Consider the following 15,898-nt stretch of genomic DNA (forward strand, 5'->3'; position numbering starts at 1 on the left):
TGTGGAATGTGCCAAATTTGACCGACCCTGAAGCAGGGGTAACCAGGAATGAGAAGGCTGGAATCGATAGATGTGCAACAGCTCAAAGTCACAATAAGTCAGGGGGGAAATTACTGGCTGTGGGAGCACAGACTTCCATATTTATGGAACAAGTTGTAACCGGTGAGCTTTTGCGCCAACACACCCTTCCCAGCTCCTTTCAAACAAACACACACAGGAGAAAGTGTGTATTTTAAGGGCAGGCTCAATAGTCCTTTTCACAAAAGACATTTTGACTTGTCGTAGCGAGGAAAACACTGGTGAGGCAGACTTTGTTGACAATGGTTCAGTTAATTTAACCTTGTCAGCCATGGCAGTGAGCAGGTAAGCAAAATTTAATAAAATTTTGAGAGTGAGAACTGATCGCACATACAATAAAATGTGAATATCTTCCATATGTGGTGATGAGTGGGGGGGGGGGGGGGGGGGGGTAGCATTAAATAAAAAGGAGACCAACAACGCCACCTGGGGACTTGCAGGATATAAAAAGCAGAAAACTAAGCTAATGTGATGCAAAGAATAAGGACACAGGTTCGTGACTGAGGAGGCAGAGACCGTAGATAAAGCAAATAAGTTTTTATTGAAAAAAATAAAAGGGATAAACATAAAAAGACAACTGTGGAGAAAAGATAACACAAGTATGGCAAAAATGATTTTATTAATACCAATTTTAAAAGGCCAGCTACAATAAAGCTAAAACTCTAATAACTACAACCAATAGCTAAAATCAGTGGTCTGGGGCCTCAGTGGGAGGCAGACTATCAGTTACGGCCCCCTTCCCAGTGGCCTGGGGTACAACACTAAAATAAACACTACAGAGATGCATTAAAAGTGCCCCAGTCCCTATTTGCATGCAGTGGGAATGAGGTCTTCACCACGGTGCCTAGCCTCCCGCCTGACGACACCCAGGCCGCACTGAAAATCCAAAAGGAACAAAAACTCCCTGAAACACAAAGCAACAAAAAAGGTTAAACAACAAAAAGACACAACAAAAGCCCTCAACCAAATTGATAAACAACATCGCAAAACCCAAACAAAAGGGTACTTTAACTAAACAAACTTAGTAAACCTGGACCAATAAGGCCAAAGCAAACAGAAAGGCCGGTTTCAAAAAGAAAAGCAAACCTAGCAAACGAAACTGCAGAGGAAAAGGACAGAACAGAACTGGGGAAGAAACAAGGAAAGAGCAGATGAGCCACCCTCAGACTACCACCACCAGGAACCAGCAAGAGAGGATGAACTGAGCCACCTGAAGCCTTTTATATTGCACCTGGCAGGAGGTGGAGTTAAAGGAGGAGAATCGCTGAGATTCACCACACATAGGTGGAATTCAACACTCCAGAAATTGTTAAGCATATGCTTCTCTTTAACAAAGTTGAACCACAGACATGATGATTTTGTGTAGTTTGACACATTAGACATTAAATTATTTTTGTTGCATTATTCTTCTCTTTTGCACCTCTGTGTACCACCACCTCTACTTCATGGGGGTGTGTTCCCATGGAGTGCACATGAGCCAGTGCCAGAGAAGAAGATACACAGATCAGCCATAACATTAAAACCACTGACAAGTGGAGTACATAACATCGGCCATCTTGTGACAATTCAATGTTCTGCTGGGAAACTTTTAGACCTAGCATTCGTGTGGATGTTACGATCCACAGAGGCCCCCCACTAACAACATCCTGTTGCCAGACACCACAGGACACCCTCAGAAGGCCCATGTCCATTCTCTGATGAGTCACAACTGTTTTGGCACAAGGGAGACCTACACAGTATTAGGAAGGTGGTCATAATGTTATGCCTGATAGGTGTAAATTTAAAACAGTGGTTGTAAAATCAGGGTTATTTCTAGAAAAAGAACAGTGAATTAAATAGCCATACGTTAGTTGTTTGTTTTAAGTATCTTTCAACTCATTAACATCCATAAAATCCTGTGACAAAACAAACAAACAAACAAAAATACATACAGCTCCTGCTAAATAGGCCATCCCAGCAATGACGGCAGATCCTCTCCCAGTCCTTGCACTCTTGAATGCAATGAACAAATAGAGGCAGGTTCCCGGAAGGCAGTACATAGAAGAACACACAAACACGTGATACGCTTTTCAGACTTTGAATTGTTATTTAAACGTGTTGATTAAAGTCTTTTGAAAGCCATGATTGTTTTGGTGGGAGTGCTAATAACTGCACTATGTATCTTAGATATGGATGCAATTTATCTGCTTGATTCGTTTGTCCTCTTCTCTCCTCCTCCCTTTGCTCATCCCCACCCCCGCGACCCTCCAGAAGCAGTGGCAGCTCCAGAGATTTTCTGTTGCAGGTGCTATGGGGACAACACTTAAGAGAAGTTGCTTTGAATTTGGGGGCGTTTCATTATGGAGGTCGCATCGGACCACCCTTGGTATATATACACACGCGTACACGCCCTCATTAACTATACTCGTTCCGCGAATATATGTAAAAGTATTCAACACAAGGGCTATAGATACAACATACATACGCCTGCCAATGTAAACCTCTGAAAATAATATCGCACACATTTCTGTCACAGTCGACCCCTGAATAAAACGAAGCAGGAAACAGCAGCAACAGACACTGTGCACGCTTCGGCCCAGAACGCTCAGATCACGTAATCACACAGCCAGTTACCAACACTAGTCTATGATGAATCAGCAGTGTCCATAGCCTATTGTCGGAGCATCATAGATTTAACTATGAAGAGCCAAGATGTGTGCTTTAACCACCAAATTAATTAAATTTGTAGCCGATAGAGGGGAAAACCATGCACTTACCACAGAAGTCTTCACAACAAAACAATACGTCTGTTGCTGAGATTGATAATGATGTGCGGATCGATACTGTAATACAGATACCAGATCTGTATGCCCAAAATTCGATTCTCGAATCAAAATGTCGATACTTTTGATACTTCTGTCATTTGAAGTAATCTATATCATTAACAGGAGCACAGTGGAAAGCAACTAAACTGTTGAGATCTTGTCTAAATGATACGCGGTTGGTGGGAACTACTTTTTCTTCCGCCTGGGTAAGTGCGTAATCAATCAGTCAGTCAATGAGTCAGTCTGTAGACACAGTGGCAGAGCGTAAATGGAGTCATGTGTGGAGCAATTTCAGCTCCTGTATACCAGACACATTAAGTGTATTTGCACAAAGTATCGGATTGGTATTGCCGATACCAGCCTGAATTTTACTCAGTATCGGAAAGGAAATCGGTGGTATCGATCCAAATATCGACAATGTCGATACCAATGTAACGAGCTCCATACTTAAGTTTCGGTTTCGCTCTTGTGCGATTGCAGCGGTTTCACTAAAGAGGCGACCTGACTGTTTCAATCTAAATACTGCTGGTGTCACAGGAGGGGGAGAAATGTCGTCTTATTTTTATAATGTTTTGTACTTCCTAAACATACATGCTACTTGAAAAAATAATTTGTTTCACATTTTTTATAATATTTGTTGTGGAATGATCCTTTTTCCACAGTCTCAGGCTTTGTGGAAGGGAAGTGAAACATTTTAATTGTTTGTCTCTCCTCAGTAGTACGTGTCTGTGAAGGTTCTCAGTCATGGTATATCCAAAAAGGTTCAAAAAACGCAACTGGACTTGTAGAGTTTTTTGAGAAGATGTTTCACCAGTCATCCGAGTAGTTTCTTCAGTTCTCGGGGACTGGTGGGAAGTCTGAGGTTTAAACAGGAAATAGGCCATATTTCCTGTTTAAACGCCTATCGCCTATCTCCACTAACATATCCTACTGGGTAACCTTATACTTTTGGGTAAGATGAACTATCACAAAAAGGTGTCTTACAAGGAACTGACATTTTATTCATGAGCATTAATACGGTTGCTGAAAGAGCGTTATTTTCTGTGTCTTCATCTTGCTCTGTCACCTGAATATCCTCCGGCCATGCGTGATGATGAAGAGTTTCAGCTTTGTTTAGGCACATCCAGGAAAACTAAGGAGAAAACTGTAATTATAGAACAATTTATTATAAAACGGGTTGACAGTTAATATAGCTTATTTACAGTATATACCATGCTAAGACGTAAAAGACCAACATAAAGTGAAAAAACAGAATCAACCCTAGAGTTGTAACATAGTTAAGGCTTAAATGCATACATGACGACAAAATATTCTGTCACATATCATTGAAAAAACAATATTCATTGATACGCTGATCCTTATCTTTCTAGGCAGTAACACAACTGCCTGTATGGCAGCAGCAGAATGGCAACGCTGCAAAGTTTGTTTAGGATTTGAATTTGAAATATACACTTTTTTGAATTACCTAAAACACAGTTTGTCACACTGTGTCACAATTTAAATTCAGTTTTTTTTTTTTTTTGGTAGTTTGAAGTGTTTTATTTATTAAACACTTTATGACCGTGCTCATAATTTAGCACTTTTAAAATCTTGACTACTCCAGGATTGACTTAAGCATTTCAAACACTGTAAAAATACATGAAAAACACAGTCACTCATCCTGGTATGTATAAGGTTGGCAACAGGTTGAAAATTACTGTAATAAAAATGTTGACACATTATAAATGTGTACATTATGGCCCCTTAGTTCATGAACGTTGCAAACACTGACATGGGAAGTGGCACAATACACAATGAATACACGTTATATAGGCATTCACCTTTATGCTAACTTGGCCACCCAGTAAATGGAAGACATTTTCCAATGCAAATATACTATTTGCAGAAGATTAAGTGAAGAAAGTAAACAATTAAAAAAAGACACTGTGATCTGTAAAACACAAAAATGTTAGAAAGATTTTCCGTGTAGCTGCCTGGAGCAATACTTAGTCACATAGAAAAAACAAAAAAAGAAGGAAAAACTTTTTTAGGCCCGTCATTTTCAGGCCTGAAAGTGCTGAGAAAATCATCTTTGGATGTCCCCCCGATAATACTATCTGGTCAGCAAGAAAGGAAAGGAGGACATACTCATTAAAAGCACCTCTTCTCAAAATACTGTCAATCTGGCACATTTCTCGAACCCGTTCATGGGTCGTGTGGTCCATTGAAGGACTAGAGAGGTGGGATCACAGGAGACGTCTCTGATGGGACAGCAGAAGACGGGTGAGGGGTTTAGATGAGGGAGATCCGTATAGGGATGGAGGGAGACTCTGTCCTGTGCTGAGGGGAGTGATGGGACATCACATGTTCCACCATTGTGTGTTTAGACATGTGCTTCATAAGATACGTCTCCTGGAAAGAACAAGAGACAAACAATGCGTTTCAGATATGACTGCAGCAGTGCATTCAGATTTAAATATTGTAACTTGTAACTCACTGAGGTGTACGCCCTGCCACACATGCTGCAGCAGAAGGCCTTGGCGTTTTTGATGGCGTGTGCAGACAGGTGGATCTGCAGCGAGGCAGAGTCTGAATAGGCACGGTAACAGTTGGAGCATTTGAAGGGTTTGTCTTTGTTGTGCTGCCTCTGGTGAGACTTCAGCGGGGGGGAAAAAATAAGACGTACAAAATGAGACGTCTTCATACAGCTCTGCAAACAGCAACGCCTCACGGTATGTCACAAAGCCAGGCAGTGCAGGTAAAACAGTTCATATTTACCTGCAGATTAGACAGCTGAGTAAAAGCTTTTTCACATCCTGGATGGGCGCATTTATAAGGCCGGTCGCCCGTGTGGATTCTGTAACAGTAACAATGAGTTCCCAGAAACAGGTTAGACAAGAAGCTAGAAAAACTTCAGCAAGAAATTCTCCAAACTCTTTCCTTTTTAAAACGTTTAACGAGCTAATAGTTTGTAGTTTTGCATATTTAATTTTTTGTACATTTAATCTTGTCTCATCATGCCAAGAGAAAATCTATCCATGTGAAATGTCAGCTTATACTGCAACATGTTAACACTAATTTGAAGGTTCACAGAGGATCCCACTCTCTGATTGAAAGAAGTTTTGGTGAATTACAAAAATCTGACAAAACCAGTCGTCGCAAACATGCTGAAACAGTTTCAAATGTCAGACCTGGTGTGCTGCTGCAGGTGGGAGAGCTGGCGAAAACACTTCTCACAGTAGGAGCAGCGGTAGGGTTTGACACCCAAGTGTATGCGAAGGTGCTGGGCCAGGTAGGACGCGTTCGAAAAGGACTTTGTGCAGTGAGGACACTTGTGAGCCTTCGCCTCTGTGTGCGTTTTGGAGTGGATCTGCATGTCTGACTTAGAGAAGAAGGTCAGCGGGCACATTTTACACCTGAATCAAGGAGACGATGACACAGATGGAGAACACACGTGAGGAAGATGCACCGAGAGATGCAGCATGCAGAAGTTTCTGAGCACAGCAGTATAGTCTTTGGATTGTGCATTTGTTCAGTTTCATAATTTCAAAAGGATGCAGTATTGCTTAAGGTATTCATGCATTGTCAGTATATATCATTTCAAACTTGTAATACAGTATATAGAGCCATCAAGGAGTGTCATTGCTATGGGGTGGGGGTGCCTGGTCTGGTCTAGGTGGGTGCTACATGTCTAAGTGACATCCACATTTGGACCTGGACATCCGCCAGGTCCAAAAGTTTCCCAGCAAAACATTGAATTGTCACAAGATGGTCAATGTTATTTACTTCTCCTGCAAGTGGTTTTAATGTTGTGGCATTTCATGAGTCATGAGTCAAAGCCTGTACAAACCTGGTTAGCAAAAGTATTGTCAAAGAATAAAATGTAGAACTAAGCCGCCGCCCTTTTCTTACCTGTAGGTTTTTCCCTCTTTTGTAGCAATGGTGACACAGGACTGGTCGTTGGCAAGGATCGGGTAGGGCACCACCAAAAGAGAAGACCCATTCTCTGCCTTGATCTTCTTACGCCCCCGTTCCACCTTTGGAGGTGGGCCAAGGAGCCCCACGAGGCCCCCATTGTTTCTCCCATGCTCCATCCCATGGCAGCCAGCTAACCCTGAGATGAGGTGAGGGGTGGGAGCCCCGCCCAGCCGGCTGTGGCTGCTTGAGGTGGGTGTGGTGGGGGTGATGATCTCTGAGGTGTTGAGGTTGCCTGTTCTGGACGCCAGCGCCACACCTGATGGGATGATGAAAAGTGATTTATTCTTGACAGATAAAGTGTATATCTTCTCAAAACTTTAACTCAACTTTAACTCTTCCAAACCTAAAACTTAATAAATTATTATAATAAATCATTCCAACTTCATGGGCAACAGTGTATAAATGTAGTCATAGGTTTTAATTGAGTATATATACGGTGTGTGCAAGAATTATTTGCCATTTAATTGTTTTCATTGCTAAAAATGTAGATGTCTGGAACCAGGCTAGGTATATATCCGATACACAGTATGCACAGTATGCAAACTTTAACACAACACAGATGATGAGGGGTGCATCAGTGTTTTATCTGTGTTCATCAGATAAGAAAACATCTGCAATTTGAACTGACATGCCCAACAGAACTTAACAGCATTTGTGTCCAAACTGCAAATACTGATTCAATCGTGCAGTGGAGTTTTGTTACTGGTGTTATTAATACATCATTTTCAACATATTTTAATCAGATGTGCATCATTTTCTAGAACATTTGTCCTTTCGTGTCATTTCAACACAATTATGAATTATACACAGCTGAAGCCGCATCCCGCTGAGGTTTATGTGGTTACCTGAGACGTGGTTTGTCCTGGAAGGATGATCAATGAGTTGACGCAGATGCCAGTCCTCCCAAAGACCCCTGGCTTTTATAGCTGCCTTATCATCCAGATTCAAGTTTACGTCTCCCAGAATACGACCTGGTAACACAATGTGGATGTATGTTTGTATGTTCACAAGAAGTGTCATTAAGCTGAGTAAGTTTATTCCTGATGCAATACAACAAAGGAAACAAGGTCAAAATGAAGAACATCAAAGATTTTTATTTATTTTTTTTTCAGGTTACCTGTGACTGAGCTGGACGCTGGGCGGGCGTGCAGTGCGATATCAGGCTGAGAGGGGCTGTGGCTGTGGAGAACCTGCATCTGCTGAGCTTTGGACATCCCGTGCTGGCCGCCTTCAGCCTGGCTCGGCGGAGCCAGCAAGGGCTGTTGGGACGGGGCTGAAGCAGGCGCCAGATGAGGTGGCCTAATCTTCTCTGCCATCAGCTGCTCCTTGATTTTATTGATCAAGACTAGGTTATCCAGCTTTCAGCCAGGAAGCAACATTTGACAAGAGAACAGCCATCGTCAGTTCAGTTAGTGTCAGTTTATGAGGCAACGGTTCCCTCTAGTGGCTGATACCTGACATTGTAGCCAGAACTTCCTTCAACATGTTGAAGAACCAATGTCTGAACTTTACGAGAGACTTTTCTTTCTTAGATTTGTCTCAGTAAAATTATTTTTTAGAGCCCAGGCACTTATTCTAAGGCCAGTAATATCCAGTAATTCAGGAAAAAATTATAAAAAAAAAGAAATAAATCACGAAATCACAGGTTTGATACCACTCTCATATCTGCATGCTAACGTTAGCCTAGTTTGGCATTAACACTGGAACAAGGGGTAAAGAGCCAGTCTGGTTATGTACAAAGGTAAAGATAACTTGTCGTGTCTCTTTTGAATCTGTATAAGAACCAGCTAAAACAACAGGAGATTATGTGTCTATTTCTTTTCTTAGCTAAGTGGCAGATGGGTGCTGTCCAAGAATGTTAGCTGTCTGCTTTGGCTCCACTCGTTAGTTAAGAAACTTTCAAGATGGCGACGGCTCTTAACGCCTACATTGAGCTTCAAAAACGCTATCCAGAAATCCTATGGCTGACGTCACAGAACAACCTTTATATAGTGTGAATGAATGCATATAATTATATTGTGCATTTCATGGATGTGTCATGTTAAAGCTTTAGAGGTGCTGCTGGGTATTGCTGGATAGCAACAGGCTAGCTGTTTTCACTTGTATGAACGCTAAGCTAAGCTAATTGCTGCAGTATTAGTGGACCATTATCTTGTTATCTAACTCTCTACAAAAGAAAAGCAGATTTTTTTTTATGTCAAGCTATTTATTTGTACTGTGATTAAATCTTTAAATAATGGTGCTGCTGGCTTTGTTAGACACAGGCATGCTAGCTTGTTTCAACCTGTCATAATGCCATGCTAAGTTAAGCAGCTGTTGTCTGAAGCTTCATATTTAGATGACTGATATATTCTCAACTAATTATATGCAAAAATAAATAACTAAAACAAATCTTGAGTCATGTAAAATAATAAGCTTTAGAGGTACAGCTAGCAGTTTCATGTAAAGCTAACTAAACATATTTAGTGGACAGACATCTTCTCATCTATCTCTCTAAATAAAAGAATATATTTTCTTCTAAATGTCAAGGAATAATAATAATTAAAAAAAAAAAATCTAAGACAATTACGGTCAAATAATTATATAGCATGAGGTTAACATGTACAGAAAGTGTCCCTCACCTGGCCAGACATCGTAGGAGGTGGAGGCCAAAAATATGGATTGTTAAAGCGGGGTTCAGCCATCCTGAAATATAAAAACACAGACAGAGTCATAAACAGGATGAAGTCAACTTTTCTATCTATCTGGACATGTAGACTACTGGTCATTTATTTACTGTCAACATTTTAAGAATGTTTTAAGAATGTTTAGGCTTTTGACCCCTTAAATCAGGGGTGTCAAACTAATTTTAGTTCAGGGGCCACACACTCAGGCGGTGGCCGGACCGGTAACAAAATAGCCCCTATAAATAACGACAACTCAAGATTTTTCAGTTTGTCTCAGTGCAAAGAAGAACATTATGAAAATACATTTAATGAACTGAACTTTTACAAAACATTTTATGAACAACCTGAAGGTTCTTCAGAAAGCAAAGGGCAATTTCTGGCGCATTGCTGCCATCTGCTGTTTAGTTCTCTAAAACAGTGAGACCCCTAGTGGAGAAATTAGGAATAGCACCTACGTTTATTGACAAATTACAGCTAATGTCTTCTATGTAATTGTCGCACCTTGCACATTCATCCCATGGGCCAGATAAGACCCCCTGGGCTGTATGTTTGACACCCTGCCGTAAACTGAACAATCTTTACCTGTGACAGATCATCAGTTTAATTATGTTTATTCACTTCTGTCTGGTCAAACTGAAGCCAGGAACCATTGTTAGCTCATATTTCTCAAAACTGTGCCCTCTGTATTTGTGTGTAGATCTGTTGTTCATGTAGAAAACAGTGGTGAGGCAGCAGCTGACTGTAAATTTTCCTGGTCTTGTGATTTTTTTTTTCAGATAACTTTTGCGCCCCTGCTTTCCCAAAAGTGCAAGAGGAGGATGTTTCTCAGTTGCCACGGTGAGTGAAGTTGGCGAGAGTTTTTTTTTTTTTTTCTTCCAAAGGAGCATGTTTACGTTAGTAAATGTCAGTATCTTTCGGGGGGGTTCAACCACCCGTCTGCGTGATGGGCATGCTGCCTGAGAGATAAGCTCCTCACATGAGTACAACAGCTAGTCAGGAAACATTTATCAGAGAAAACAGAGATGTTAAAAGTGCTGTGGCTCAGATCCTAATCTGTCGCTCTCTGTCTCCTCCTTGACACATGAGGCCCAGTTTGGTTTAGAGATGGGAAACAGGGCAAACTTCACAGTCTCACTTCAGAGCACAGCAAGGCCTGAATGACGTAGCCAGTGTCAGAAGCTTAGAGGTCAATAACCCGACTATAAATATGGAATACCTTTAATGAAGATGCTGCACAGAAACCACATTGTAAGTGTTACACCAGTTCATCTTAAACTCTATATTTAGTCACACCTTAGAGAGCATGAAAGACTCACATTCAAAGTAGAATATCTGCTTTTCAGGCTGAAAATAAAACACAATGCTTGATCAAGTTACTTTTCCATAGACTGTGTTTGACCAGACGGTCGAACACGTTCCTATTTTTGAGGCAGAAAGAGTAACTCACTGTTCAAGTTGTGATCTGAAGGCCTTTCTTTCCATAACTTCTCCTTTCAACCCTGTATGAATTTCTTTTTAAAATATTTTGCGTTGCATGCTTTGGCACACTTCTCCATTCCTAAGTCTGTTTGGATTAGCAGAGGCATAACACAGTCCACATCTGCGGGCCAAGAGAAACAAAACCGATACGTCCAGGGGTGCGAGCGTACACTACGCCCCGCAAAATATTTCTCTAATGATGCCAGCGGGGATCAGGTTCGCTTCCTGGAGGATTTCTGCCTCGAGGGAGCAGGAGTTTGACGGCTATTGGACATCTTTGTGTCACTTTCAGAGATGTCGAGCTTCACTGAGGCAACATGTTGAGGCAGCAAGGTACTATATGCGATTTACAGTGCCTGTACGTTGTTGTGTTTGCTGATGTGAGCTTTCTTCAGATTTTACAAAGTTCTTCCAGTCAGTAGGTTCATTTTTATAACATGAAGAGACAAGACTGGCTGGACTTTATTTTTACAAGGACTTTATGCCAGAATACTTTTTAAAGGGGTTTCTAGATAATTGCAGCAGCATTTCAGTGGAGAAAGTAAGGGTTGTAATTAATTCCAGTGGGTAGGACAAAGACTTACACAAATTGTACATCTAGTTCAGTTGCTTTAAAGATGAGTCCTGCATCTTTAACACAAGGATTTCCTGCACTACATTGTCAATGATCAACAAATTGTTCTGTTGATGAATGATTAATGCATTTTCTACAAAATATCAGAAAAAAAACTCAAATGTTCAAATTCCCCACAGATGAAGCTGACAAAGTCCCGTTGTCTACAACCCAAAGATTTTCAGTTTTCATTACACGTGACCAACCAAAAAAAAAAAACTTAAATCCTGATTGAGTGATAATCAAAACAGTTATCTCATTTATAGCTGATTTCCTGATGTATGACGAGTAGACTAACTGTCTGACATTTAGAGCTCTGCTGCTTTAAAGACTCGAAGTCGTACATCAGATAAACTCCCTTCTTATCGACAGCTTTAATCCTGTCAAAGTAAACCGATGTTTGGTCACAGGTAACAGTCCTCTAATTTAGAGACTGAACATTGTGACAGATAACTTTAATAATGCATTGTTTAGTAAAGCTTTATAAATCCATACCCTTCCTTTCAGAATGGGTGTTTTGGATGGAGTTTGGTATAAAAGAACATGAGATGTATTTTATTAAGGAAGGCAAGTTTTATATGTAATAACTTGCCAGATCATTAGCTACACTAGTGAAAACTAATCAATCTTAATATAACAGCCCTGCACTAAATCGTAGCTTTATGAAGGTTATGGTATTGAGGTATTGTTTAAAGTAGCCGAGAAACCTTTTGATTCAACTTTGGGCTATTCTGAACAATAATAACGCGTTTGTGCTTAACAGCACCACAAACTACATCCTCCAGAATGATCCTACAGTTAAATTTACCAGCCTCCTCGCGTCGTTTCAACATAAACTTAACATCATAACACAAATGAAGGAGGATTTAGTTCAGGAGCGGCTTATTAGAATAGATTGATTTGCCTTAGTATACCTAATGAACTGGCAGATGAGTGTATGTCACAATGTTTTTTCGTGTCTCACAGGTTAATGTAGGTGACACAGCTAGCTTTAGATCAGCTATGAGCTATTTTAAATGATAGTTTTTGGGTACTTGACTGATCAAAGTAACTGTATCTGAACAAAGTCTTTTAATTTTATAGACTTGGCGATAATAATGATAATTTTAAAAAAAAGATATATAAAATAATATTTATAACTGGATACTTGATGATTTTGGAGTATTTAATAACGGATAACAATAAAGAGGAAGATATGATACATACATCTACTCAAAATACAATAGATGATAACGATCACATTACTCATAAAGCTGTATTAAGGATAACTTGTGAGAAAGCGATGAGATCAGCCATGCCAATAATAATTCTGCAACAGCTGCTGACATGAGCTGAACTCTGATCTGTCTATAATAATAATCATGCAGATGGTTAGTGGGGGTCAGGTGCTACCACGGTGGTGTGCGGGTACCACGTCCTTTGCAGACAGAAAACTATTTTTAAACCTCAGTGTTTCAGCTTCGCCACACAGCACTGCCGCGAGGTCGCCTTTTAAACGCAAAGTTGGGGTTAACTTTTCCTCCTTTGCTCGCGTTGTGCTGAATTATTCCCGTATTAAAAAAAAAAATATTTAAAAAAAAAAAAAAAAAAAAAGACACAGAAGCATGATCTTTAAAGATCATCTCGATCGGCGTCAAACGGGAGCATTTCCTCCAAAGGATCCTCCGCAGCGCCTCGCTCTGTCCTCCGCCTCTCCCACATTCTCAGACAGTTTATCAAAAAATTTCAGACAAAAGGAAAACAAAAATGGCAGCCTCGTCTTATTTTTATAAGCACTGGACGCCATATTCTGCAGATCCGAATAATATAAGCGCCTAATTCTCCGGATGTGATTAAACGCTGCTGCGACGCGCCTCCTGCATGAGGCATATTTGCATTAAGCGTACCAATGATTGTTTACTTTGATTTGCAGGTTTGAATAGCCCGGCTTGCGGAGGAAAAAAACACACACACACACACACACACACACACACCATGACACTTCCTACAATCATCATGCCTTTGCTGGACGCTCGGCAGCTGTTGAGCCATAAATCCAAACGTCGATGGTAACACTGATGCGTAATGAAAGCCTTTAGTTGCACGATTGCCGGAAAAATAAAATCATTCTTTATCATTCTTACGCGCTGCAAATGCTGCTTTTTAATTCCAACTTTTGCATGACTCAAATAGAAAGCGACGCGGAGCGGCTGAGAGAGAAAAGAGCAAAACGAGGCAGAGAATTTGCAATCGAGAGGCCAACGTACCTGAACCAGCGAGAGAAGGAATATTTTATAAAGGATTAGACTCTTCTTTCTGCTTGCTCTCAGTCGGACTTCAAACCTTCCGGGTCGCCTGCTGTTCACTTCTGGGTGCTGCAGGCAAGGGGAATCGCTCGGTGTGAAAACACTGCACTCAAACTGCTTTTTAACCCATTTTCTGGCTTCTATTAATTTGTCTGTTTTCTTGCAGATGTTGTGGTGTGCGCATTTGCTCTGCGTCATTAGATGAAACCGTGCATGTGCGTGGGGAATGAGGCTTTCCCGCACGGAGACGTTTGTGTGAAACAAATAAGGCTCCCTTTCTCTGTATCATCACAGACAATGCTCACTCATACACATACATATTTAACTGTTGTATGCTTCATTCAGAGAGACTGAGGTCCAGTTTGAAGTGTTTAAATATGGGAATTGTTGAATTCAGGTGTCCCCTCTTTTACGCTGCTTATAAAAGCTGCCTCCCTGTCCCAGATCACTGTGATCATGTACAGTAAATATGAAGTGTAATCCTCTCAGCAGAGGCATGCCAGGCTGCTAATATGCCCTGTGCTTAGCTCAGCAGGAGATGGCAGTGCTGCCACAGCTTCAGCTGATGGTGAACATGCTGCCTTATTATAGCTGGAAACATATTCAAGAAGTAACCACCACTTTGCATGAGACAAGGAAAGTTATAAACCTACACATGGTGCTTATTATACAGTATTTAATGTAATCAGATTATGCACTCAATTACAATTGCAATACTACAGTATATTGTAATACACTGATCTACAACCTGACAAAAAATATTTTTTGCTTCTATGATGTACAGGCATTTCTGATTATTGAAAAGATTAAGTGCTAATCCTAACAGATTTATGCACCAGTCAGCCACAACATTAAAACCACCAACAGGAGAAGTAAATAACATTGACCATCTTGTGACACAGCAATGTTCTGCTGGGAAACTTTTGGACCTGGCATTCATGTGGATGTTACTTAGACATGTTGCACCCACCTAGACCAGACCAGGCACCCCCACCCCATAGCAATGACACTCCTTGATGGCAGCAGCCATCCCCAGCAGGATGCAGCCGGACACAGGCACACACACAAAAACGCTTTAGGAACAACTAAAAAAAAAAAAAAAAAAACATGAAAAACAGCACGAGGTGTTGACCTGGCCTCCAAATTCACCAGATCCCAAACTGATCAAGTATCTGTGGGATGATCCACAGAGGCCTCTCCCCTCAACCCATAGGACCCAAAGGCCCCCACTAACAATATCCTGTTACCAGACACCACACGACACCCTCAGAAGGCCCATGTCCATTCTCTGATGAGTCACAAGGGAGACCTATGCAATATTAGGAAGGTGGTCATAATGTTAAGCCTCATCGGTGTAATTGATTTCCTGTAGTACAATTAGTAGACATGTTGCCTGACATTTAAAACTCAACTGCTTTCAAGACTTGAAGTCATACATCAAGCTGATGTTTGGTTTAATTCATGACAGCTTAAGCTGGTGCTTAGTCACAAGCAACAGTCTCTGTTTTAGAGGCGTTGCTGCCGTTTTTGAAATTATGTAATTGTAACCGAATACTGGATGCAATCGTCCTGTTGCTTTGACAGTAGGAATCAAATTTGACAAACTATACTAGAAGCACAAAGTCTCATGGTTCAAATGCTGGAAACCATTTTAGGTCACCAACAACACAGCAACACAGTTCAACAACAAAATGGTAGTTTCTTACCTTTTAGGTTCACAATGTGCTGAACGCTACTGCATTTTTTTTTTTTTAGTCAAAAATTGTGAATGTTTGCAGGTTAATGTCAGAGTCTCCAATAAGTCTCCAATAATGACCACACAGTTTATCCAGCGCTCATAAAAATTATAAGGTTCGTGAAGGTGGGATGTATTTCAGGACTACATCAGATTAACTCAGGTGTGCCTAAAAAACTACAAACTGTGTTCAACACCTTATTGTCTATTATATCTATAAGTGGTCACCAGAATTACAGGGGCTCAGACAATTATATTAGTGTTTAACATGGGCAGTTTCT

General features: G+C 40.8%; 1 protein-coding gene across 2 annotated transcripts; it reads right to left on the minus strand.

Annotated features, from left to right (window-relative positions):
• Positions 1 to 4,066: 4,066 nt before the first annotated feature.
• On the minus strand, positions 4,067 to 9,607 carry znf362a (zinc finger protein 362a; the record flags this gene model as incomplete). Of its 2 annotated transcripts, none has more annotated exons than XM_084542976.1 (8): positions 4,067 to 5,273; positions 5,359 to 5,517; positions 5,640 to 5,718; positions 6,053 to 6,277; positions 6,774 to 7,095; positions 7,685 to 7,810; positions 7,957 to 8,164; positions 9,461 to 9,607. In XM_084542976.1, 8 exons carry the CDS (start codon positions 9,605 to 9,607, stop codon positions 5,154 to 5,156), a joined length of 1,386 nt encoding a protein of 461 aa, XP_084399102.1. In that variant the 3' UTR covers positions 4,067 to 5,153. The 2 variants fall into 2 exon arrangements, with proteins under 2 accessions (XP_084399102.1, XP_084399101.1); XM_084542975.1 differs by having other exon boundaries at positions 7,957 to 8,197.
• Positions 9,608 to 15,898: the final 6,291 nt, after the last annotated feature.

Source organism: Chelon labrosus (assembly GCF_963514085.1).
Source record: "Chelon labrosus genome assembly, chromosome: 4".
In the NCBI taxonomy this organism is placed as follows: Eukaryota; Metazoa; Chordata; class Actinopteri; order Mugiliformes; family Mugilidae; genus Chelon; species Chelon labrosus.